General features: G+C 40.2%; 1 protein-coding gene across 6 annotated transcripts in view; it reads left to right on the forward strand.

Annotated features, from left to right (window-relative positions):
* The window catches only part of TRIM44 (tripartite motif containing 44), a 197973-nt gene that overhangs the window by 21679 nt on the left and 150055 nt on the right, over nucleotides 1–26239 (forward strand). For 4 of the 6 annotated variants that reach the window (XR_006105019.1, XM_042479225.1, XM_042479195.1 and 1 more), the window contains one exon: nucleotides 24295–24534. Coding sequence is in view for 4 of the 6 variants with exons in the window: in XM_042479225.1 (XP_042335159.1) it covers nucleotides 24295–24534 (240 nt within the window). In the remaining 2 variants the exon portion in view is untranslated. Of the gene's footprint in view, nucleotides 1–24294; nucleotides 24535–24874; nucleotides 25065–26239 lie in introns of those variants that run through there. The other 2 variants (XR_006105016.1, XM_042479216.1) reach the window with 2 other exon arrangements.

Here is a 26239-nt window from a genome sequence, read left to right on the forward strand (position 1 = left end):
AGTTGTTGTGTATGGAGGAAATCCCTGTTAAGTTTATTGGCTTTTAAGATATCTTATCATTAGGTTTTTTTCTTTTAAAGAACACAAGAGTAATACCTAATCCATATTGCATAATTTATAGGGGGGGAAATCAATCCAAGCGAAACCACACATTACTTTTGTACATGGCACAAAAGCAGAAATACTCAAGTAAAGAAGGCTGTCTCTTGATGATCAGTTTTCTGTCACAGAGAAGCACAGCTTTTCTCCACTTAAATCTTATTAGGCAACTTTTGCTATCCACAGTATATTCTGTGTTCTCATGCAGTTTTGTGTTTGGAAACTATTTCTTGTTATATTTAACACATTGGCTGCAAGTTCCTGAGTTATGTCATTTTTAATATTTCTCAACAAAAGAACTTGTAAGTTGAGTATTGCCTTGTTATTTCTTTCACTCCTGATTAGGAAAGAAAGGAAGGCAGTACTTTATTGGCTTGTCTGCCAAATACAGAAATCATCACCATGGGATGTAAACACGTTCAACATTTAATTCCACTTTTATCATTTCATGTTAAGTAACAGATGTCTCAGTCCATCTTTAAAATGGTTATCTCTAAGTCTAGAGGAGGGCAGCTTTGGCAACGCCAAAGGCCAGCCCCCATTCTACTCCCCGTACAGGCCAAAACCAGAAGTAACTAAATATCAACTTTCAATTTGTTTTAAATTTGGTTTGAGCTATATGTGGTGTCAGAGTTGCATTTCAGATCCCCCCAGGAGGCCTTGCATCATTTTTCTTTTCTTTTTTTTACTCAGACTGTCCCTTGCATCCTCTAGGAAGTATGAAGGCAATTGTGCCCAGAGGTCTTACCTTCTCCTCAGGGTTTGAGGCCCAGGAGCAGCTTTTTTCAATCCATAAATGGTTTACTTCTAGAGGTCTCCCCTGGGTCTGAAATTGGGGTGGAGGGAAATAACATGGCAGAATTGCTGGTCATTCAAGAAGAGTATAGAAGGATATACTCACCGTTTTTTTAAAGCCTGGGTGTCAACTGTGGGGCCTGCACTTTGCTTACAGTTCAGGTAGTTGCCCGACCTTGATCTAAATTAACAAGCCATGACAAATATGAGTAGTAGAAGTTGTGCTGCACATTTGGAAAGGCTTGTACCAAAATATCATATTTTTTTGTAATTGGGGATGTTGTTTTATCAACTAGTAGCCTTGCTCATAATTAATAGCTTGTTAAGACTTCAGCTAGGTTCAGATCTTGTGGTCTGCCACTGTGAAATTTATTCTGATACACTGTTACTGGTGGATTTTTTGTTTTTTGTAATTTGCTATTTTCCAATAGCAGAGAAGCTGTGCTAATCAGATGCAACATTTATTGGTTATGGGAGAGACAGGCTCTTCTAATGCCAGGTCCTGCCTGATTGAGAGAACAGGGCTGTTTTAGCCAGTTTCCAAGAGGCATTCAAGGGACTTGTGTAAGCTAGGATATCCACAAACGTTCTTGACCCTGGTTGGAAAGTACATGAACACTATAGTAGGCTTGTTGGTCTTCCTGAGACTAACAGTTAAGCACCTTATTTTCAAAGTATCATACCTTGGAGGTGTCCAGGATAAACAATTTGATTTTCCCAGTGGTTTAGAATAGTTCTTCCCACCAATATCCAGAGTATCCCATAACCTGAGATCGGAGGGAGTGCAGGTTCTGCTAGTTGCCCCATATTGGCCACAGAGACCTTGGTTCTCAGAGTTAAAAACTTGTTCATCTGTAAGTCATGGCCTCTGTCTCTTCATGAAGAACTTCTGTTTTAAGGAAGCATCTTCCAACCAGACTTACCATAGGCAGATTACAGCTCCAAGCTTGGAGACTGAGCAGGGAAAGGTAGAGAACTAGGGATATACCCCTGAGGTAGTGGATCTCATGCTATTTTCCTAAAAGGATTCCAGTAATAGGATGTATAAACTTTCCTGGCATAGCTTCTGCAGATTGTACTACTGAAACCGAAGTTTCCTTGGATTCCATCAAACTCGTTTGATCTTTCCTGTACTCAGGTGTTGACTCAGGGCCTAAGACAAACACCTTCAAGCACCTTCGAGCTGCCTTGGGGACTGTCCTAAAATTTTCACTTTGAGATACAGTATACTAGTTCAACATCCACACAACAAAAAAGTTTCTCACATCATGTGAGCTATCATTTCTGAACTTGGGACTTACATTTAGTCCCCAGATCACTCCTCTCGGCATCTTTTGAAACATTAAGAAGCATAGTGCTACAATTGCAGTTGTGCAGAGTTCTGTGTCTGGTGGCAATCACTTCCTTATCCAGGGTGGTGGAGATAGAGAAAGTTTCAATCTACAAGAGCATATGTGTAAGGATTCAGCAGTGTCCTGTCTAGACCTTTCCATTGTCCCAAAGGTGAACAGTATGTTTCACAGATCACAGGAAGTTACACTGCTGACCTTCTACCCTATCCTCAAGGTGGAGAAAGAAAGACAGTGTCATAGTATGGATATCAGGCTGATACACTGTATAAGTTGTACAGTATATCTCCTGGATAGGAGTTTAGGACCTCGAAGTCTCTGTTCACTTCTTTCCATGCTAGTTTGAAGAGAACAAAAGGTTTTTTTTTACTGCTCTGTAGATGGATTGGATAGTGTATCACTTTTGGTTATTCCTCTGTGTCTTCCCCTACTCCAGTTATGGTGAACCTTTTACAGACCGAGTGCCCAAACTGCAACCCAGACCCCACTTATTTATTGCAAAGTGCCACATCTCTCTGGCTTTCTAGTAAAAAACTCTGGCAAACTCTGTGCTAGGGTGACAGCATGTGTGCCCACTGAGAGGGCTCTGAGTGCCACCTCTGGCACACGTGCCATAGGTTCGCCATCACTGCACTATTCCATCAGGCATCATGACTTGCTTGCTCTACCAGCAACATGCCCTCCTCAGCATCATTCAGCACAGCAGTCCCATTGTGGGGAGGTCTGCAGGACTGCCACTTGTTCCTCTATGTCCACCTTTATATATTTCTGTGAATGCCTCCTTTGCAGAGATGCTAGCTTAGGGATCAGCAATTTCCTACCTGAGACAACCACTCTGATACATCGCAGCTCAGGACACTCTCCCCTGCTGTTAGAAATTGCAACATTGGTACTTGCAAGAAAGTCCTTTTCTTTTTTTCAACAGTGGAAAGCAATTTTGTCCCTCCTTTTTTCCAGAGATGTTTACTGTGGCTAAGCCATGGTTGTGTTAAAGTCCTATTATGGTTAGGGCTTGAGGGCTTTTTGAAAATTATTCTTTCTTATCTGGAGCTTGGTATTTGTAACAGAGAAGGGCTATGTCTCTCACAACAGATTGAAGTTCATAGGATCATAGAATCTTATGAGATGGAAGGACTGCAAGGACTGTCTTGTCCAACCCTCTGTCATGCAGGAATACATAACTAATGCACTCCTGAACGATGCCCATGTTAGGGCGTGGAAAGATGCACTTTTTCCACCACGACCACCTGCAGAGTTGAACCACGTCAACAGGACGCCAGGGAGAAGTATTTTGTGGAGATGTCTGCAAAGGTATTCAAGTCAAGAAGGAAAAATTCCTTCACCACTGCAAAAGAACTTGAGCTCCCGGCTTGAGAAATAATGACACTAACAAGCCTTCATTCTTCATGAGGGCTTTTAATAAATAAGTCACTTTGCCAACCAAACAACCATAACAACAAACAACAGATAGGCAGTTACATAACAACAACTGTCATAACTGACACCAGTAACAACCCACTCACTCTCCCTCAGTGACAGTTGAGAAGGACAGTTGCATCAACATTCCAATGATGCACTGTTTGAATGTTGACACATATAACTGCCACTAGAGCTGTAAATAACTTGCACAACAGCCCCACCTAGTGGCCACATCCATGTTATTTTATCAGACCTGTTTACCATGGCCATCCAACCTCTGTTTACAGATCTGTGAAGATGGAGAGTACACCACCCTCAAAAGCAATCTACTCCTCTGTCAAACAGCTCTTACAGTAAAAAAAAATAGTTCTTCCTAATGTTTAGGTGAAATATCTTTTCTTATAATTTGAATCCATTGGTTCATCTTCTAGTTTCTGGAGCAACAGAAAACAAGTTCTTCTACATGACATCTCTCTAGATATTTAAAGATGGCTATCAAAACACCTCTCAGTCTTCTCTTATCCAACCTAAACATGCCCATCTCCCTAAATTGTTCCTTATACCACCACCATCTGCATGTTTGATAATGTGCCTTCTATCCCATAGTCTACATCATTTATAAAGATATTAAACAACACCAGCCCCAGGACAGAAGTCCGAGGCACCCCACTAACTGCTTATCTCCAATATGAAGAAGAACCATTGGAGTTTACTCTCAGTGTTTGGTCTGTCAACCAATTTCAGATCACCAGCTTGCCTGGAAGAATGTCATGGGGGACCTTGACAAAATTCTTACTGAAATCAAGATATACTATATCTGACTACAGCATTGTTCAAATCTATCAAGTTTGTAACTCTGTTTAAAAAAAAAGAACAAAAAAGATTAGTTTGGTATGATTTGCTTTTAAGAAACTTGCTCATTCTTAGTAATCACAGCATTCCTTTCTAAGTGCACACACACTGTTTAACAATCTGTTCTAGAATCTTTCCTGATATTGACATCATGCTGACGTCTCAGTAGTTGCTCAAGTCCACTTTTTGCCTTTGTTGAAGATGGGAACAACATTTGCTCTCTCTTGATCTGTTGGGACCTCTCCTGTCGTCCAAGAATTCTCAAAGATTGATAGTGGCTCTGAGGCTACACCTGCAAATTCCTTTAATATTCTTGAATGCAACTCTTTCGACCCTGGAGACTCAAATTCTTTTGGAGTAGCTAGGTATTCCTTTACTACCTCTTTATCTGTTCTGGGCTGCAGTCTCCTAACTACATGCTTTGTTCTATTTTCACCAGAAAATAAGAGCACAGTTTTATTTTGGGAAGAAGAGTGTAACAAATTAGCATAGATTTGGCCTGTGAAATCAGAGGAGACAATGCCAACTACAGGTACCATCCCTCTACTGTCCAGAAAGGACCTTCTCAGTAAGTAACAATATTTCATTAACCACTTACAAAGAATTTTTAATTGCCCTGCAGGCGTAGAGAGAAACAAAGTCTTCCAGTCTCTGAATGCTGCTGTATCCTTGACTTGTGTAGTCTGCCCTGAAAATCCCACAGTGCTTTTGTTCCTGTAACAATTTTCCCACTCACACTATAGGACTTGATTAATCCAAATGTTGAAGTCCCATGGGACTGTAGCTATTTTTAGCAATACAGTGGTACCTCGGGATACGAAATACCCAGGTTACGAAATTTCCGGGATACGAAAAAATCCCATTGGAAATAATTGTTCCGGGTTACGAATGTTTTTTCGGGTTACGAAAAAAATTTTTGGTGCTTTTCGGCGCTTTTTCGCACGAAACGCGGCTTTTCCCCATTAGCGCCTATGGCAATTCGGCTTACGAAGGCTTTTCGGGTTACGAAAGCGGCCGCGGAACGAATTAATTTCGTAACCCGAGGGAGCAGTGTATTGTTTTGCAGGGGTAAAGGTAAAGATTTATAGTTTTGTCTAGAGAAAAATCTACCTGCCTTTCTCTCTGTAGGGTTGAATACATTCCAGCAACTGCATCCAAAATGCTTCTTCCTTGATAGCCTTTTAATTCATCCATTAAAACATTGAGACCCTGAGAATCCTGAATGAAAAGGAACATGTTGCTTGTGTGCCGTTCTTCCTCACCTAACCTCCACACTTCTGTTTAGCCCGTTGGGCTTTGTGTCTGAGGTTAGGAAACTGGTACTGTATTTTAAATTTCCAGAGATTAACACTGTTTGTCTGTTGCATCAAAAACCACTATGAATCTTGTCATAATTCAAAAACTACCATATATACTTGACTGTAAGTCGACCTCATATATAAGTCGAGGACAAGTTTGGGGGCCAGAAATATGGATTTTGATATGACCTGTAGATATGTTAAGGGTAAAACTTAGGGACATATATCAAAGGATCTAAAAGATAAAGCAAAGCAAAATAATGTCAAAGAACTTCAAAATTTCAACTGACATAACTCTTTGTGCTCACTCTTAAGGCTGGATGGATGAGAGAGTAGTGGGGGTTGATGCTTTCAGGACAAATTATACTCTTGCCTTTCACCAGGGGATGGTTCCTTGTTTTAAATAAGTTAAAATACACTACTTACATTGACCTGTGGATAAGTCGACTCAGGTTTTTTGGGTCAATTTTTTGACCTAAATTTCTAGACTTATACATGTGTCTATGTATTAGAATACATTTATGAACTTTTTTAAACTACAAGGAATGTAAAGAGGTGGCAAACCACTGACTCTTTTAAATATGTTTTCTGCTTGTTGAGAGAATCATGATTGTAAAGTAGCCTATTGAAAATATTTGGCATGGGCTAAGATGTCATCATTTTACAAGCCATTGACATGGGGCAGAGTAATCTACAACATGGTGAAATTATGTTTCATCTTTTACCATTATGTGTGTGCAAATAATATAATGTAGTTACATTGAAGATGTATTCATCCACAAAATTTAGATGTAAGTTAGAACCTGGATCAAGCAGGCTTTTAGACCATGGGAATTGTTCTGAACATGTTGCCTGCATGTATATTTCTGTAGTTGTGTTCATAATGACCTATGGGTGCAATGTAGACCACAGAGGTGATATTATATTGTTTTCTGCATCCTGCCTTTTGCTGCTACTTCCCAATGAATGTTCAATGCTTCATGAATACATCTTCAGAATCTTGCATACATTTCACTTGCAGGATCTTTCATAATGGTTGCCTATTATTACAAACTAGTAAAAGATGGAATGTGCCTTAAGAGAGTGAGCTCCAGTCCTCATAGGGTTGATTAAAATAAAATAAAACTCTACAAAGCTTTCTTTTCATATATTTTGTTACTAAAGGAAAATGCTATGTTTCTTGAGTTGCGTACTACTAATTATTGCTGATATGGAAATATGCAGATAGGAATGTGAATAAATCAACAGATGTGTGTACATCTGGCTAATGTTTCCTTGTATTTTTTTTATTGATCAAGACACATGGGCAAACAGTGCCTTTGAAAGGAGATTGGGGACAGTGTATGATTCAACCTAAGCGTTAACCAGTGCATTTGTAACTCAGCTTCAGAATTGACTAATGTACATTCAGGGTAAAATGTACATTAGTTACACAGATTGAAGCATATAAATTAAAAAATTTGCACTGTCATGCACATGCTTGATTTACCATAATATTACAAACAAAACAAACAAGCTTCATTCATATACCACTTCATACCACCTAAGCAGTGTCTAAGTGGTTTACAACTGTAAGCTAATTTGCCCCCAACAATCTGGGTACTCATTTTAGTGACCTCAGAAGGATGCAAGCCTGAGTCAAGCTTGAGCCCTTTTGCTGGTCTTGAACTCGCAACCTTTGAGTGAATGACTGTAGTACAGGCATTTAACCACTGCGCCACCAGGAGGGCGGGGAAAGAATTAGTAAATCTATTGTATTTGGCCATAGGCTGTGGCTTAAGAGAATGGGCTGGCAGCTTTTAAAGGTGACTTCAGTTTCTTTCAGGAGTGATGTATAAGATTGGGATTGTTATATGTTGTTAATGGTGTGATCCCTGCATATCCATGTATCTTTGTGGACATATAAATGTGTATATAAAATAACTGTTTCATGCAGACTCTGTTTCTCGCTCATGAGATGTTTGACTAAGCTTTAACTAGCAAGATGAGACCAGAGTTAAGTCGTGTGTGTGTGTGTGTGTGTGTGTGTGTGTGTGTGTGTGTGTGTCTGTCTGTCTGTCTGTCTGTCTGTCTGTGAGAGAGAGAGATGCAAAGCATTATCTTTTTATTTATTTGCTGAGAAATATGGTCTTTAAAAAATACCCAGAAATCTTTTCTAACTTATATTACAGTGTTTCTTTAACTTTCTTTCTTTCTTTCTTTCTTTCTTTCTTTCTTCTTGTATATTCATTTTGTGCTATTTCAAGTCTCCTGCAGTATTCTCTGCCAAATGGTGACTCATTTGTGCAAACAGATAATTATGAGGCAAATGCCACTTTTGACAAGCAGAGCAAGGCTGTCAGGCTCTTTTCCCCTTTGGGCAATACCACTTTGTGTTTCCAGTGCTAGATTGTATTTGACATTTAATTTAAAAGCCCTTGGTACCTACTCATAGGACTTTACAATGATAATAGAGATAAAGCAACTGAGAGCTGCTTATGACGGAGCCTTTATTCTTCCAATTGTCTCCACACTTCAGATTGTGCTGAAGTGCCTTATTTGCATTGGAGAAAGGAGCTTAACCTTGAGATCTAGGAGGAAGGGAACTGTCCCAGAATGATCTAATAATGAAACTCATTATTTTTGGCTCTGAAGTAATGTGCCAATTCACTTTCCACATACAACCTTTGTGTGGCTACGTGACATATGTGCATGCATGCATTGTAGGAAAGGAAGAACAAGAGACAGTTGATGTCACTGAAAGAATTGCTTCCTTGATTAGTCACATCATTTGGTTTGTGATCCAACAGGTGTTCTCCATGAGCACAGACTCTTTATTGCTCTATATACTGGAACTGCCAGAGAAAACACCACTAGTAACATGGCATGAGCTCTCTTTCCATGAATGTGAAAGCAGTTTCTCTTTCCCCCTGTCCTACCTCATAGATATTTATGGCATTGGCATTGGCATGACTTTGTCAGATACTGCAAATTGAGGTAGGTCAGAAAGGAGACTTCCCAAGAAATCCCATGATATGAAAACAAATGTGGCTATGGCTGTGTCCTCCTCTTTCCTCCAGAGTTAGCATCTTGGTATGTAGGTAAGGAGAAATGTCAGCTAACCTTTAGTATAAAATTTCTGAAAATCTTAGCATTAGGTGTATACTTCGGAATATATCAACCTTTATAATCTTTTCTGAAATGTTGAGGAAGACATATTCATATCAGAAGATATTTTATAAATAGCTAGAGGCCCTATGTTACTAGAGATACTGTATATACTGATGTATAAGGCAATCTTATGTATAAGTTGAGGGTATTATTATGGGGCCAAAATTATGGATTGTGATATAAGCAGCGGTTATTATGCAGAGAGGGGAAAGTACCAGTGATGCTTCAGGGAGCCCATTTCTTGGTTTTAGTGACCTTTTTTTGGATTCTTGCTGCCCTGGCCACTGCCTCTGACATTTTCCCACCCAGTCCTTCAAAAAGGCCTTTTGCCATTCTACTCAGAGAAGGGGATGTTCCTTTTTTAGGTAAAGGTTAAAGAACAGTATTAACTTTTATCAGAAAACAATCCATCCTCTTTTCTGAATAGAGTGATGAAAGACAATAGCTTAGTCCATCCTGGGTGTACTTAAAAGAAGCATTGACTCCATCTACTTTCCTCAGCACTCCTTTGAGGTGAAGCACCAAAGAGGCACTGGTGCTGCCACCATTTTCCTGCCTAGGCATTCAAAAAGGCCAGAAGTAGTGCCATAGTAGAAAGAGTAGAAGAAGTCATATATGTTGAGGCTGAACAAGAGAGGTAGTATAAAAGCAATCTTTAAATACCTGAAGGATTATCAAATGGGAGATGGTGTGAGTTTGTTTTCTGTTATTCCGGAATATAGGATCTGAACCAACTGACTCTAATTACAAGAAATGCGTTTCCAAGTAAATGTTAGGAAAAACCTCCTGCTGCACACTTCAGTAGTGAAATAAACTACCATTGAACTCTCCTTTGTAGGAGATCATTAAGCAGAGATTGGATGGTCATCTCTGAGGAGTGTTTTAGTTATGGATTACTGTGCTGCCAGAGGAATGGTCTATCTTAGGTTGCATTCCGGCTCTGTGATTCTATGAATATGAAAGTATGGTTGCTAAAGTTTATGTGCAAGTAATAGACATGCTAGCTGGGAGATTCTGAGAATTGTACACTCGTCCCTCCACATTCGCAGTCTGACTTTCGCAGATTTGATTATTCACAGATTTTATTAATATGTTCTCTCTAGGAATATCTAGGTCCTCAAGCACAACTCTATGGTCAACTTTAACCGAACATCACACTGAAGGAGTTAGAGATTCTTAGAGAGAATATCCCACTAGGCATTTGTAGCACCTCCAGTGCACATCTGTGGTCAGTGCCCTAACTCCACCAAATGTGGAGGGATGAGTGTAATTTAAAGAAGTCACATTTCCAAATTCTGCTGACATGTTTTGGTCATGGAGAGGTACAGCTTAATAGATTGAAAAACCTGGTAGACGACCACTCACCAAAGCACAATTTTAAGGATACTCCAGAAATGCTGACAATATATGTAGGTTTGTGTTCCACTTCATATGATAGAAGTCTTTCTCACAGTTAACCAGTGGTTAACCTATGTATATTTAACCAGTACAGTGTACAACTGGGGATGGGATCCCTTGTTCATGGGGTAGTCTCCTAGAATCTGGGATACAAAATTTTGAAACATCGGGTGTTTCTAGAAAAAGACTATAGGGGGGAGGAACATTTGTTGTTGTGTATTTTAAAGTTGTTTATGACTTATGGTGGCCCTAAGGTGAGCCTATCATAGGGCTTTCTTGGCAAGAATTGTTTAGAGGTTTTGCCATTGCCTTCCCCTGAGGCTGAGAGCATGTGACTTGCTCAAGGTCATCCAGTGGGTTTCATGGCTGAGCAGGGAATCAAACTCTGGTCACAGTCTAACATTCAAACCACTGTGCTGCACTGGCTCTCAGGGAGAAACAAATTATGAAGTAGAGTGATCTGCAAGAGTATTAGCCCCGCTCCGTTTGATCTTTCATATTTCGTGGTGTTATAATCTGGAATTCAAATGGTCTAAATACAGTCATTATTTTGGTTTATTTTTTGGGGGGGTTGTTGCCTTTGCAGTCTGCCCCTTCTTTTTTAAAAAAAATGATTTTGAGGTAAAGGGAAAAAAGAAACTTGGGTGGTTAGAGGAAGATAGCTGACTTTACAGTTGAAATGTGGGGGCGTACTTTCAGAGGAGTAGGAAGAAGAGACATTTCTCTGTAAAACTAACAATCTGTCTTTCAAAAATAATGTCTGCTACAAAAGGCCCTTTCAACTGTTCGTGTCACTCTCAAACACCCACTACCCCTGTGATTCCTCTAAGCAAAAATGCCTCGCTCTGTCAAACTTGGGAATGAGAAGAACCTGCTGTTGGTGGAGTGGCATCCTCGGACGTGGCATCCAACTAAGCAGTTGTCAGAAGTGTTACTCATAATGGAACAAAATTGCTCATAGACAGTTTAGGCATTCATGAATTTTGTGTGGCTGCATTTGCAACACACGATACTGCCTATTTCCAATGTAGCTCAGGTATTACTTGGAGACCTTACTTGTAAACAAAAAAAACATTTATTAAATTTTTTTTTAAAGATTGTATGTTTGGAGGAGTGTGTTTGAAAGATGAACTACAACCTATTCTGGATAATAATGCCACTTTTTCAAGGGCCCTTGGTGGCAGACCTTTACTTGCTTACAGACAGCCTGCAAACCTCAAACAGGTACTCACCCACAGGAAGACACATGACACAGATATCGACACAGGTACCAAGACTTGCCACAAACCGAGATGCCAACTCGCCCACACATTTTTTTCAGAAAACGTCATCACAAGACCTAATGGCATCACCCAAAATATTAGGGGAGGCCTTCATGTGCTTATCCTCGAATGTGACCTATGCTATACTGTGTCAGCAATGCCCTTTAGCACTCTACATTGGGCAAACAGGCTAGTCCCTGCACCAAAGGATAAATGGACATAAATCAGATATTAGGAATGGGAATACACAAAAACTGGTAGCAGAACATTTCAGTTTCCCTGGGCATTCCATCTCAGACCACAGAACAGCCGTCATTGAACAAAAGAACACTACAGACACTTAAACACTGTCTGACCCCATCCTCATGGGGGTGCCCTACATTCATCTATTTCCCTCACTACAGGCTAGTCCAATTTCAAAACTGGATCTGCCACTTCATCTCCATGCAAAAAGATCAATTTCCTATGTTTTTTATGGGTTTTTTTTGACTATGTGGCCATGTTCTAGAAGAGTTTCTTCCTGATGTTTCGCCAGCATCTGTGGCTGGCATCTTGAGAGATTTTCTGAAGATGCCAGCCACAGATACTGGCAAAACGTCAGGAAGAAACTCTTCTAAAACATGGCCACATAGCCCGAAAAAAACACAAAAAACTATGGATGCCGGCCATGAAAGCCCTCGACTTCACAGTTTCCTATGTCTTTGTGCGCTAATGAACATCATTAAAATTGGAACTGCAACTTCATTTCCATACACAAAGGATTTGTAATTTGTATTGACATCCCCACATACCAATGGCATATATGTGTCTGTACCTGGCTTCCACTCCACCAAATGCATCTGGGGAAGTAGACTGAAGTCTACGAAAGCTCATGCTGTCAATTTCTTTCAGTTAGTCTCAACGGTGCTGCAAGATGTGAAGTCAAAGGTTTTCATAGCTAGCATCCATAGTTTTGTGTGGGTTTTTTGGGCTATGTGGCATATTCTAGAAGAGTTTATTCTGACATTTCGCCAGCATCTATGTCTGGCACCTTCCGAGAACTGTTCTAGAACATGGCCACATAGCCCGAAAAACCCACAAAAAATTATGTGCTACAAGATCTATCTACATACTGATTCTACAGACTAACATGTCTGTATCTTTGCATCGCACCTATTCCAGTTTGCAGAACAAATGGACACATTCTAGAGATGTTGGCTGACTGCCTGCATCTGGCTTTTTATTATGTGCCTTCACATTGACTCCAGATTATGATGACTCTTTCATAAGGTTTTTACAAAGGAGATTTGTTTAAAATCCTTATGTTATGATCTTGACATAATATAGTTAGGGTCCACATCGATGTCATAAAGAGTAGTCTTCCTGACAACATGGTGTGTCCAGGTAAACTCATCATCATCTTCCTTTATATGTATGTGTGTGTGTGATTAATGTACAACAGATTCATAATGTACAACATTGGTGTGTGTGTGTGTAATGAATCTGTTGTACATTAATCACATATCTTTGCAAGCTGGCCTGACATTCCTGTGGAGTACCATCAAAAAGCAAATGCACAACGCATTAATGAGCTGCTGAGTAGTTGTCAGAAGCATCACTCCTAATGGAACAAAATTGCTTTCTAAACAGACGGGATCAGAGGCCCGTGAATGACTAATCCTAAAATTCTCTCAATTGGCTGGCTTCACAAATGGTGAATCTGTTTTTAACTAGAACAGGGGCTCGACCATGGTATGAGGGATTGATTTAGTGTGTTTTCTGCACCCCTCTGTGGTGGTTTCATCTATATTTTGTATTGACTTTTGAATGTGTGATATTCATATTCGTGGTTGTACCACTGTATAGTAAGATGATTTTACCTTTAAAACAAATAATGCAAATGAACCTTGCAAGTCATTCTTTTGAGGATTGTCCTTTCCCCTCTGTACTCATTACCTGAGCTGCTTCCTTTCACCTACACTCTCTAACACTCTATTTCTTCCTGTGTTGTTCAGGGATCATCTCTGAGCCATGTGTATATGCATGAATTGGTGTTTGTGTAATTTTTGTTAGATCTGTATATATTATGTATCTCTGTGGAGTGAATATATTCCTGTCTTTTATTGCCTTAAAAGGCTTTTAAAAATCAAAGACCAAGAGTAGATTTTGTGTGTTGAAAGCAACTAGGCAGATCTCCTCAGAGATGCAGGTGGTAGGTAGAAAATAGTGTTGGGAAGGGTTCTTCATACAAAAGTAGCAAAAGCCATGCCAGAAATAGCTATCATCATATCAACATTTTACTTAAGGTGCGTCTGAATGGATAGCTTATAATGTTACCACTGAAAAGATGTTGCTTTTATAAGACGTTCCTATACAAACTTCTCCCACATATTTGACAGGTTAGGGACCAGAGCACTGTCGAAAAGATGTAACCATTGTAATGCAAATTGAGGTGTTTTTTAACTTGCAAATTCATTTTGGCAAAAATGCTAAAAATCAACTGGATTCTGCACATTTCTTGGAGGGGGACAGCAACACATAGGTAATGAAGCTGAGGTTTTCTTAGCATCCTGTCCCCACTACACATCAGAGGATCCTTTTAAAGCTTTTCCTAACATTAAGTTCACACAGTCATTCAGTTTGAGTAGCCTTACACATTTGCTATTCCCCACCCCCTCCCCTGAGAATACTCCCCTCACTTTGGAGGCAAGTCTTGTCTGCTGCTTGAAGTGAATGATGCTATGGACTTTTAAGTTAGGGAAAGCTTTAGAAGGCTCCTCTGATGTGCATTGGAGACAGGCTGTTGAGTAGATCAGAACCCCCATGTCAGTGCCTAACATATTTGCTATTCCCCTGTGAGAAACATGGTCCACACTTTCAGGAGAGGTGTTGCCTACTGCTCGAAGTGAACAACACAGTGGACCTTGCTCCTGATGATGGGGTTGGCTGTCAAGATGCAGATAGCTTTCTGCACTGCCATGTTGCTCCAGTCAGCAACCACAGCTCTCAAGACACACAGCTATCCCTCTGAGTGCTTGCACAAGCAACACCAACCTGCCTCATACAGTACAGGTATAATATTCATAGAATCATAGAGTTGGAAGAGACCACACGGGCCATCCAGTCCAACCCCCTGCCATGCAGGAAATCCAAGTCAAAGCATTCCCGACAGATGGCCATCTAGCCTCTGCTTAAAGACCTCCAAGGAAGGAGACTCCACTACACTCCGAGGGAGTGTGTTCCACTGTCGAACAGCCCTTACTGTCAGGAAGTTCTTCCTAATGTTGAGGTGGAATCTCTTTTCCTGTAGCTTGCATCCATTGTTCCGGGTCCTGTTCTCTGGAGCAGCAGAAAAACAAGCTTGCTCCCTCCTCAATATGACATCCTTTCAAACAGGGCTATCATATCACCTCTTAATCTGCTCTTTCGACCCCTTTAAATGATAACCAGGACCTATCAATTCAATATGTGGTTGAAAGAGTCAGCTATGCATCAAATATACTGTATGTGTTTTGGATATGATTTAGTAGGGCTGAAACAGTGGGTCATTCAAAAATGAGTCACCAAAAAAACTGGGAATGCCTATAGTACATTTGATTCCAGAAATCCCCAGAAGGTTAGTAGCTAGCAAACTGCAGGGTAAACATATGGAGTTATACAACTAATGGTGGTTAAGTGAAGTTGAATGGTGGTTAGCTGCTTTGGGAGCCATCCTGTTCAGGGGGGATTGTTCTGGAAGCTGAGGCCCACAGAGTACAGTGGTACCCCGGGATACGAATGCGCCGGGTTACGAATTTTTCGGGATACGAAAAAATCCCATAGGGATTTATTGCTTCGGCTTACGAAGGTTTCTTCGGGTTACGAAAAAACCGCGGCGCTATTTTCCGCCACCGGAGGGCAGCAGAGAGCTATTTTTCCATTAGCGCCTATGGGAATTCGGCTTACGAAGGTATTTCGGGTTACGAAATTAACCGCGGAACGAATTAATTTCGTAACCCGGGGTACCACTGTACTTTAAAAATCAAATAACAAAACATAAAACAGCAATAATGTAACAAGTGGTTTTATTAATATCAGCAACAATAACTGACTAAGGGGCTAAACAGACTGGCACTAAACTCTGGCATCAGGTTGGAGTGGGGACATGGAGATCGCACGCTGGATGCCCTGACTCCTGCCTGATGCCGGCGTCACACCGCCCACCCAACCACACACCAGGTGGTATCCCACCCCTTTTTCAGCATAGCGTTTAACTGCACTGGGCTGACAAATGGCTGCAGTGGGGCCTCAGCATGCGGTTGCTGCAGCCCCGATGTGGCACTGAAAGGGGCGGCAGGACACTGCTCTTTTGGGGCTGTCTGTACAGCCTCTAAGTTAGTAGCCAGCAAACTACAAGGTAAACATATGGAATTATACAACTAATGGTGGTTAAGTGAAGTCGAATGGTGGTTAGCTGCTATGGGAACTATCCTGTTCAGGGGGGATTGTTCTGGAAGCTGGGGGCCAAAGTGGTGCAGGCTGTCCTCTGCATCTCATCCAAACAGATTTCTTTACACTACGATATCACAGCCACTTCACAAGCACAGAGATGTAAATCAGTCCATACAGATGAAAGCTATCTCTCAGCCAGTGCAGAGTTTTGAATAGGGTTGGAAAAAACCCAGTTTTTTTAAAACCCCAAAGTCAGGGTTTTTAAACCTATTTTTTTGCATTAATGTTTTAATGAAAAAAATTGGATCCTGCTTATTAATATTGTGAAACATTATTTTATGTATGTGAAAGCTTGATCAACCATGTTTTAATGCTTAAAGAAGTGGGAGTGCCACTACATCTAAGAGTCCTGATGAGGAATCTGTACTTAGGACAAGAGGCTACTGTAAAAACAGAATATAGAGAAACAGAATGGTTTTCAATTGGCAAAGGAGTCAGGCAAGTCTGCATTTTAACACCCTTTCAGTACATGTATGCCGAAAATATCATATGTAGAGCACGTTTAGACATGGAAGAAGGAGTGTAGATAGGGAAAAGTAACATCAACAATCTAAGACAGGCAAATGACACCATACTACTAATGGAAAGCATCACAGACTTGCAACAATCACTAAAAAATGTCAAAGAAGAAAGTGCAATGGCAGGCCTACTGTTAAACATAAAGAAAACAAAAATAATGACCTCAGACGATTTACAAAAATTCAACCTAGATCACAAGGAAATCGAAATATTTAAAGATTTCCCATACCTGGGATGAAACATTGATCATAATGGAGATTGCATTCAAGAAATCAGAAGAAGATTAGGAATGGGAAGGAGAGCTATGAAGGAACTAGACCAAATCCTAAAGTGTACACAGCTGAACACTAAAATTAGAATCATCCAATCTTAGTATTCCTCATCACCATGTACGGATGTGAGAGCTGGACAGTGAAGAAAGCCGATAGGAAGAAAGTTAATTCATTTGAAATGTGTGCTGGAGAAGAGTGCTGACAATTATGTGGATAGCTAAAAAGGCAAACAAGTGAGTCCTAGTACAAATCAAGCCTGAAATCTCCCTGGGAGCCAAGATGACTAAATTGAGGCTGTTGTACTTTGGCAGGACTCATTAGAAAAAAACAATGATGCTGGGGGGGGATGTAGAAGTCAGTAGAAAGAGAGAAATACCGCAGACCAAATGAATAGACTCAATCAGGGATACCAAGAGCTTGAGCCTACAGGTCTTGAACAAAGAGGTCGAGGATTGGTGGGGCTGGAGATGTTTCATTCACAGGGTCGCCATGAGTCTAGATCAACTTGAAGGCAGCTAACAACAGCAGCAACAACAAAACATTAACAATCCATGATTGTTGATATGATTTATATCTTTGAATAAAACACATCTTTTTATTGCTTATTCCTATTAAAAATCTGAATATATGTAGACAATACATAATAAAACATACAAAGTGCTTTCAGAGTTGTTTTGGCTGAACTTATTTCTTGCACTCTAAAATAAAGTTATTAAAAAGAAAGCAGGTGACACTGGATACTGGTCTAACTATGAATAACTATCAACAAACTGTTAGACGTTAAAATGTTTACATTCAGACAGTCATTATTGTTCCAATAAGAGGGTTGGGAAATAGTAATAATAGCCAAGCATTTAAAAAATATGAATAATCAATTTAAAACACCAGGAGTGTTTTATTTTTTCCCCTAAAGCATTTTGGTTTAAACCATACAACTTTAATTTTCAGTCCAGGAATTTTATGCTCACAATTCAAAACTCAGTTGGACAAAGCACAGTAGTAGCATCACATAAAATGCATTAAATAATTCAGGTCACGAGGTTAATAATGCATGAACCACTGTCCCAGAATGTCTGTAGCAGATGTACCAGCAAAAGCTGGTGATATGTGCTCTTGGTCAATGAGACTACTTGGGTCATCAGTGACAAAGATTAGTCCCTGGACACTCCTAGACTATGCACCTGTCCCCATAGTGGGAGAGCAGTCCCAAGTAGGAGAGGGAGATTGCCCAACTCTCAGATCTGGGATTCACCTTCCACAAATCTTTGTATTTCTGGGATTCAGAAAACCTGGTCCAGGTTATACCTTGCTTCATCTGACTGAGATGTAGAAATAGCAGAGTAAATGGGTGTCATCTGCATACTGAGAACACTTTGCCCCATATTACCACCTAACTCCCAACAACTTCATGTAGATGTCGAGAAAGCATTGAGGTCAAGATCGTTCCTTGTGGCACCCACAGGCAAAGAACATTCAACGTCCCCCAGCGTCACTCTAAGGAACTGGTCCCATGGGTGGGAGTGGAAAGAAGGTGGAAGAAGTAATGGGAAAATATAGAAGTGTTACAAGTGAAACAGTAAAGTATCTAGAGGGCCTGTTTCCCTGTACAGTAAAAGTCTGTGAATGAGCCAGGGCAATTGCATAATAAAAGTGTTGTCTAGAAATATCTGTGGATTCTCAGAGTGTATTTTCCGGCGTATAAGACAACTGGGCATATAAGACGACCCCCAACTTTTCCAGTGAAAATATAGAGTTTGAGATACACTCACCGTATAAGACTACCCCTCTTTCAATGAACACCAAATAAACATTTAAAAAACATCAGATTTGATTTCAATATGGTAATTTTAATTCAAATGCTTATGACACGCAGGTACTTAGCAAGAAAACTTGTATACAAAGCCTGCTTGGATTGGTCAGCTCTCCCTGCCTGTCCAGCCCTCCCTGTCTCTAAGACTATCAGAGCGGTATTGCAAACACAACTCTTTTTCTCATACCTCGGGCGTCCCGGACGCCTACAGCTTGCTCCGCCCTTCAGTTACATATGCGATGACTGCAGATTCTCCAGTCTGTCTTGGAAGTTTCAGCACCTGCCCTATAAGATGACACCCGGCGTATAAGACGACCCCCGACTTTTGAGGAGATTTTCCGGGGTTAAAAAGTAGTCTTATACACCAGAAAATACAGTAATACTTCAGAATGTATCAGAAGAAACAAAACCCTTTCAATACCCAAGAATTAATATGGAGGGTAATTAATGGGTCTTATCAGTAGCATTTATAGGTTGTTCTTTGGCAGTCATGGTGGCACACAGTAATAGGTTTTTGGCGACTTAGCAAGTCCCCTCACTTCAAAAACCTGGGGGGGGGGGAACCTTTTTTTTAAAAAAAACCCTGTGGCTTCTGTTTATATGACAAAAATAAGATTAGAGAATGCTGCAAGAAGAAGGTTGGAGTCATTGTATCTTCTTAGATGTGGTAAATTTTGGTGTGCTGACACTAGGGGCCCTTTCACACTGGACAATTATAACACTATGTTTTATAACACTATGTTTTCACTTTAACTTCCATGGCAATATCTTGTTTGTAATTTGGTGAGGCACTAGAATTCTCTGGCTGAGAATTCTAAATACTCTTGCCTAAATTGCAAATCCCAGGATGTTTCCACAGCTGCTAAAGTGGAATCATAATCCACATTGTAGACTGCTTAGGGAGTGCTAGTCCACTGATAAGTGGTATAGAAATGTATTGGCTATTGCTATTGCTATAATTCTGTAGTGTGATAGGGTCCATGATCCTGTAACTTACCTGTATTGGTAACTGGTAATTGGTACTTCATTTAGTACTAAAAGTACTAAAAGACAGACATGTACAGTACTCTGGTCTGCTCAACTCATCTACACTGGTTATTAATCTACTTCCAGGATTAAAATGTGCTATTCTTGTTGATTGAAGTCTGTTTATGGTCTGTCATTTTACGTTTTAAGGACTACCTTTTATTATTTTATTGAATAGAGTTACCATATTTTCAAAAGAAAAAAAGGACACATTTACCAACTGATTACTTCAAAATAGAAATCACTATGACAGCTCTCACTTTAAATACGTCTCTACAATATTTGTCATTGTTGTATGCCTTCAAGTCATTTCTGACTTATGGTGACTCTAAGGCAAACCTGTCATGGGGTTTTCTTGATCAGATTTGTTCAGAAGACAAGGGTCCAAAACACACTGCAGAAATAATCCAGTTTAAGAGGACCTTAACTACCCTGGATCAATGCTAAGGAATTCTGGGAACTGTAGTTTTACGAGACATTCAATAATAATAATAATAATAATAATAATAATAATAATAATAATAATTTTTATTTATATTTCCCACCTCTCCCTGTGGATTGAGGCAGGATTACAACAAAAAACAACAAAACAAAATACAAGATACAATATTATCTAGAAATGCAAGTGATAAAACGAACAGCAGTACTGTTACCAATCATTAAAATGACCAAATCGTCGTCTGTTTTTCATGCTATCAAATCAGAAGTGGGGATTTTCTTTGGAATCAGCTAAAGAGCTCAGATGGGTAGGTCTGCCAGAAGAGGTCCACCTTAAGTGCCTTCTTAAAGGTTTCTAATGTGGTAATGAGAAGAATCTCTTCCGGCAAGTTGTTCCATAATTTAGGGGCTGCGGCTGTGAACGCTTTATGGGACGTTGTAACTAGTCTGGTTTTCGTATGTTCTAATAATTTCTTCCCTGATGTTCTGCGATGTTTAGCCTTCTCTGCCAGAGAGCTCTGGTGCCACAATAAACTACAATTCCCAGAATTCCCTAGCACTGATCAGGGCAGTTAAAGCAGTCTCAAACTGGATTATTTCTGCAGTGTATTTTGGACCAAGGTTTCCCATTGTCTTCTTCTGAGGCTGAGAACGTGTGACTTACCCAGTGGGTTTTATAGCCGATCTGGGAATTGAACCTTGGTCTTCAGAACTGTAGTCTAACATTCAAGCTACTACATCACTTGGGCTAGCCTCTATCCCTTCTCCTAGCAGAGCTCTTGGTGGAGATGGCGAGATGACAATGAAAAGATGGCCTCGGTAGGCAGAGGTTTAGCAGCAGTGGACATTTTAGAAATCCCCAGACAGTTTAAAAATCCACTTGGAAATAAATTTTAGGTCTGAAAAGAGGACATGTCTGGGAAAAGGAGGACATGTGGTAACCTTAGCTTTGAACTATTTGGTACTTGTGGCCTAGCTGACAGGACTAATTCTCTGTCCTCTCTTTACAGTAGGGCATTTATGGTTATAGCTCTTCAGATCTGGAACCTCCTCTTGATGAAACTAGGAAGTCTCAGCATTAGAAGAGCTGGTAGATTTTTTTCTTTTTCAGCAACTGTTTAGCTGACCTCATTTTCCCCTTTCCACAAATCAATGAATTTTTAAAAATAGTGTCATTGTATTAATTTTTGTTCCTGCAAATGGCTTTGAAATGTTTTTGGAAAAGCAGTATTTAATAGTTTTAAACTAATAAAGGCCAATTTGCATGGGCATCCTTATAAAATATGCTTTTACCTTATACGTCTACTTGAAATCTTTTCTGTATTTCTTTCTGAAGGTGAAGGGCTGGTTTGGCTAGCTTTATACCTGGCAGGATATCAGGCTAATGGGATGAATGCTTCTGAAGCAAGTAAGCTGTTTCAGCATTCTGTTTTTGCTGTTTCCTATCTTTGACCTGTGCAAGAATCCCCCCCCCCAGAGAGTGCCTCATGAGCAATTTCTACAAGAACTTCAGTGTAAGGCCACCTTTAAAAATGTTCATCTCCTTCTAGTAGTGCTAATTGAAGAGAGAATGTGTGGCGTAGGCTTTTTGCTGACCGTAGTCCTGTCAGGAAAAAAAAACAACACAGTGTTTAACTGTTGGCATTTTTTCAGACTAAGGTTTCTTTTGCTGGTTTTTAATTTTATTTTCTTGCCATTGCAATTAAATTGATGTGTAAAAAGAGTCTGATTTGTTGCATTACTTTGCAATTTGTGCTCACCACCCCACCCCACAAAGAAAGCACTTTAAACAGTACACACATTTTTCCGGTGTTGAAAATAGTGCCCATGTGTGATTTGCAGCTTCTGATTTTTATGGCTTAGTCACTCCTAGTTTGTATTCCTATGCAGTGCTGCAAAAATCCTATAGCCATTGAGACAGAATTGGAGAGCCTTTTTTGGATAATCCAGTTGCAAGAAGCTCCATTTCTAACTCATTCTTGACAAGGGACTGGTGGTTCTTTGATTGGCATGTTCAGGAAACAGATGCTTTACTTCCCTGACAGAGCCCTGGAAAAGCAGCATCTCTCAAGAGTCTGCTTTCTAGCCTTCTATTTCCAACAAAATGCAGTCTTTTGGCTTCAATCTCTTATGCTGGGGTGGGGAACTTTTGACTTTCCAGCTGTTTTTGCTTGTAACTCTTGCCTGGCAATGAAGGGATTATGGGAATTGAAGTCCAAACATCTGGAGTGTTTGCCACCACTGCTCTATGCACCCACCTGGGAGTAAATTGGGATTACTTCTGACCAAACATGCATACCTGCGTGGCAGGGGTTTGGACTAGATGGCCCTTGTGATCTCTTCCAGCTCTGAGATTCCATTATAGGCTTGTGCACTGAGTTTTCTTATGGCTGCATCATGTTGAATCTGCAGTCCTCTCAGAAAACCCCAAACTAGAACAGTGCTTCTTAAGCTATCTGATATGGGGGAGTATCATGCCCCTCTCCCAGTGTGCCAGGGACCAGCCATGTTTTGTACCTAGTGGCTATAATAGTTTCTTTCATTTCTGGAAATTATCCAGGGACTGGCAGCTGATGGCCTTGGAACCAGCACTGGTCCATGGGCGCACCATTTTGGGTAGTACTAAAATACAAAAATGCACAAAGTTAGTGTGGGTGGCAGAACTCTTCAGAACAGCTAAAGCTGCTCCAAAAAGTTTGAACTCACCCTGAAAGCTCTAAATAAGCCATCCTATTTATGAAGCGTGAATTTATGCATCAGATTTGTGGCTCTTGCTTGGAGGAAACTGAATGTTCTTCAGCATTAACAGACTCTGTAAGAGAGGTGTTGACACTGACTGTTAGAATAATGAATCCAGAGTTGCTGCCATTTTCTCGTTTGGGATTTAATCTGTTGTTTTAGGGTATTTCTCTTAAAAAAATTAATACCGTGTGGCCATATAATTTATAAAGCAGAAGTGAACTATATTCTGATTTCATTTAAAATCTGATGCGAATTTAGATTTGTTTTGTTTGTGCATTTAATACAGGAATGAACCAACAAACACTCCCACATAAGTGGTTGGCCTATAGCCTCCCTAATTCCTTACCACTGACTATGCTGGCTAGGGCAGATGGAGCTTGCAGACCAGCATTTTTTGGTAGTTTACCCACCCTGATTTTTCTGGAAGGTCATAGCTTGCCCTCCTTTTATCCACACCTATTTCTGAAGTTTCCTCTTCAGAACACCCTCATCTTCCCCTCTTTTTAGAACATGAATAGGAATCACAGAGCTTGGAAAGTTACTTTAAAAAAATTTATTGCTGTTGTAGACCATCCTCAATATAGAGGTTCTGCTGTTGTTACAGAATCTTAAAAGTAAATGTTTGGATGTTTGTTTCTTGGGGCCGGGGACCGAAAATAAGCCATAGGTACTTTTAGCTTTTTTAAAAAAATGTAAATGCTGCAATCCACAGACCTGTGGTAGAAATCACACCTAAATTACAAAAATAGGGCATTGGAAAGAAAGACACATAAAGAGTAGAGAAAAATATCTGTAGGATTAATTTAAAAAATGCCACACGAGTGCCCATACCCACTCCAAATGCACCCCAACACTAATACCAAAGAATAGTGCACAGAGTTTTAAAAATGCACTTAAAATGCAATTTAGCAACATGGTTCTCCAACTCATCTCAGTTTAGTACAATATAAGAAAATATATTCTTGGTTTACATGACAGTAAGGTTAATTTTTAAGGATGGCTGATATGTGATTCATTTCAAACTCTTGAAAGCATTATAATAACATGTTCCATTGTTTTTTCAGTGCCTAAAGGTACCAGATCCTGTCTGGTTTTGGAAGCTAAGCAGGGTCAGCCCTCAGTAAGTGAATGGGAGAGCACCAATGAATATCAGTTGCTGTAGGCTATATGTCAGAGGAAGGAACTGGCAAAATCCCCTCTTGAGTATTCCTTGCCTAAGAAAACCCTATGAAATTCATGGGGTTGTCATAAGTCAACAGGCAACTTGAAGGCACATACATGTATACGTTTACTAGCTCAAGTTCAAACTTTCAGTAGAATTTTCTGGTTCCAGATAGTAACTCCTTAATAAACCTGGCAGTCATTCTCTAAAATCCATTGTTCTTTATACCTCAGGTGACTCAGGGTGACATGAAGCAATGCATTCGGCAAGAGTTCAACAAAGTACGGAGTCAGATTTGCGAAGAAGAGCGGCGAGCTCTCCACCTGGTGGATGTCAAGGAAGCGTTGATCACTGCTCATACCACGGAAACCCTGGCTGACATTGATGTCCGCAAGGCAAAATTGATGACTGAGATGGCAGAACTCACAAGGCATCTGAATACCTTTAATGAGCTAGCCCTGCTCAAGCCCAAGGTAAATAAAGTTAACAGCAGAAGAATGTAAAGCTTTATGATGGATGCAGAAGTTTAATCTCCTTTATTGCTTGTCAGCATTTAAAGGTGGCCACAAATCCACTAAACTTCCAAGGGGATAAGTAGAATTGTAAGCAATAGCCTATTATGAATTATATGTGTGGTTTTGTTGGTACCCAGCTGATTTGGTGGTTTGAATGGGCACAAGGCCAGCTGATTCTGTCCATTTAAAAGTCAGATTGTAGCCTTTACAACAGTAAGATCCTCTGTCTGATTATCTCAGAACATTCACAGAGAGTTCTGCCATTCTTGTGATTCTCTCAATTCCATCTTCTTTCAAGGTAGAAAGAACAGCAGTCCACTTTAAAGCACAACTGCTTCTTTGTGGTCTCTGTCCCTCACATTAATGGGTTTTCGGACTTGTGCAGAGACCCAGTCTGAATGTTCTGCATCTGAATAGCTTGGCAGGAACTCCACCCATTGTGTGAGGGCACATATGATGACTCCAAGAATCAGATAACCGAATTACAGGTAAGCAACCTGTTCTTTCGTCACACATGATATCCCCTCTACACTTTTTTCTTTTAAAGGAGGAAGATGTGGTTTTCTCTTTTGCCTAGAATGGGTCTATACCTTTTAAAATTATTATTGCTTCCTAGTGAATTTGAGAAGGTAGCCATTTTGGCCACTTAGGCTATAGCAACAATGCAGATTGTGGTTCAGTTTGGAATTTAAAAACTATTCATGCAATCCAAATGATAAGTACCCATGTACGTTTACAGTGCATCAATAAACACCATGGTGCTTGAAGGTAAAATGAATTTTCCAGCCTGTCATATTAGCCTGAGTTACCATCATAGCTCCCTTGTGTTATTGGTCTAGTGAATATAGGAGGTGCCCCCCATCCTCAAGTTCTTTCCTTGCCCACCATCCAATCTCAGGGGTCAAAAATCTATGGAACTCTTGGTCCTGCTGGAAAACTTTATTTTTTAAAAAATAAAACTAATCCAAGTTCTATTTGATATAAATCTGTTTGGTCTATTGTGCCAGAGTATGTATGGTTTTTAGAAACAAGGCAGTGAATTTAATCTGTAGAAAATAGCAGTGATTATATTACAAAGATATCACATAGCACTGAAAGTGTAAGAAAACACTTGCAAGACCAAGATGAAATCCAAGCTTTCTTAAGAAAAAGGATTTCACACTGCCTTGTATGGTATTTGCTTGATCAGGGTCTCCCAAAATGTATGCTGTTCCAACATTCCTCTGAAATGGTTATTTCAGCAGAGTCTGCAATGTAGCACCTGGTCTTCCTGCCAGTTCTAGATCCATGTGTTATTTCCTAAGTTAACATCAGGAAAAGACTCCAGCCCCCAGCTCTGCTTAAATCCACTCCGTCCCATTTTGTGTTTCTACCTATCAGAATTGGCAGACAGAGTATCCAGTGCACTGAAACCTAGCTAATAGGCAAATTGAATTTTTCCAACGTCATGCACACATATTATGGAGCAGGGCTGATTTCTGTCAGTGTGTAATAAAGAGAGGCTTTATGTAAAACCAAGTTCCTGTACCAGATACTGAATTTCAGGCACCTTACAGACGGGCCTAAGCGGCGCCATCGTTGCACCAGGAATACGCACGAGGGGCGGCGCTTCCGGATGCGCCTTGCCCCTCACGCGTATTCCGTACGGCAAGATAGCGACGCC

Source organism: Sceloporus undulatus, chromosome 1 (assembly GCF_019175285.1).
Source record: "Sceloporus undulatus isolate JIND9_A2432 ecotype Alabama chromosome 1, SceUnd_v1.1, whole genome shotgun sequence".
Classification (NCBI taxonomy): Eukaryota; Metazoa; Chordata; class Lepidosauria; order Squamata; family Phrynosomatidae; genus Sceloporus; species Sceloporus undulatus.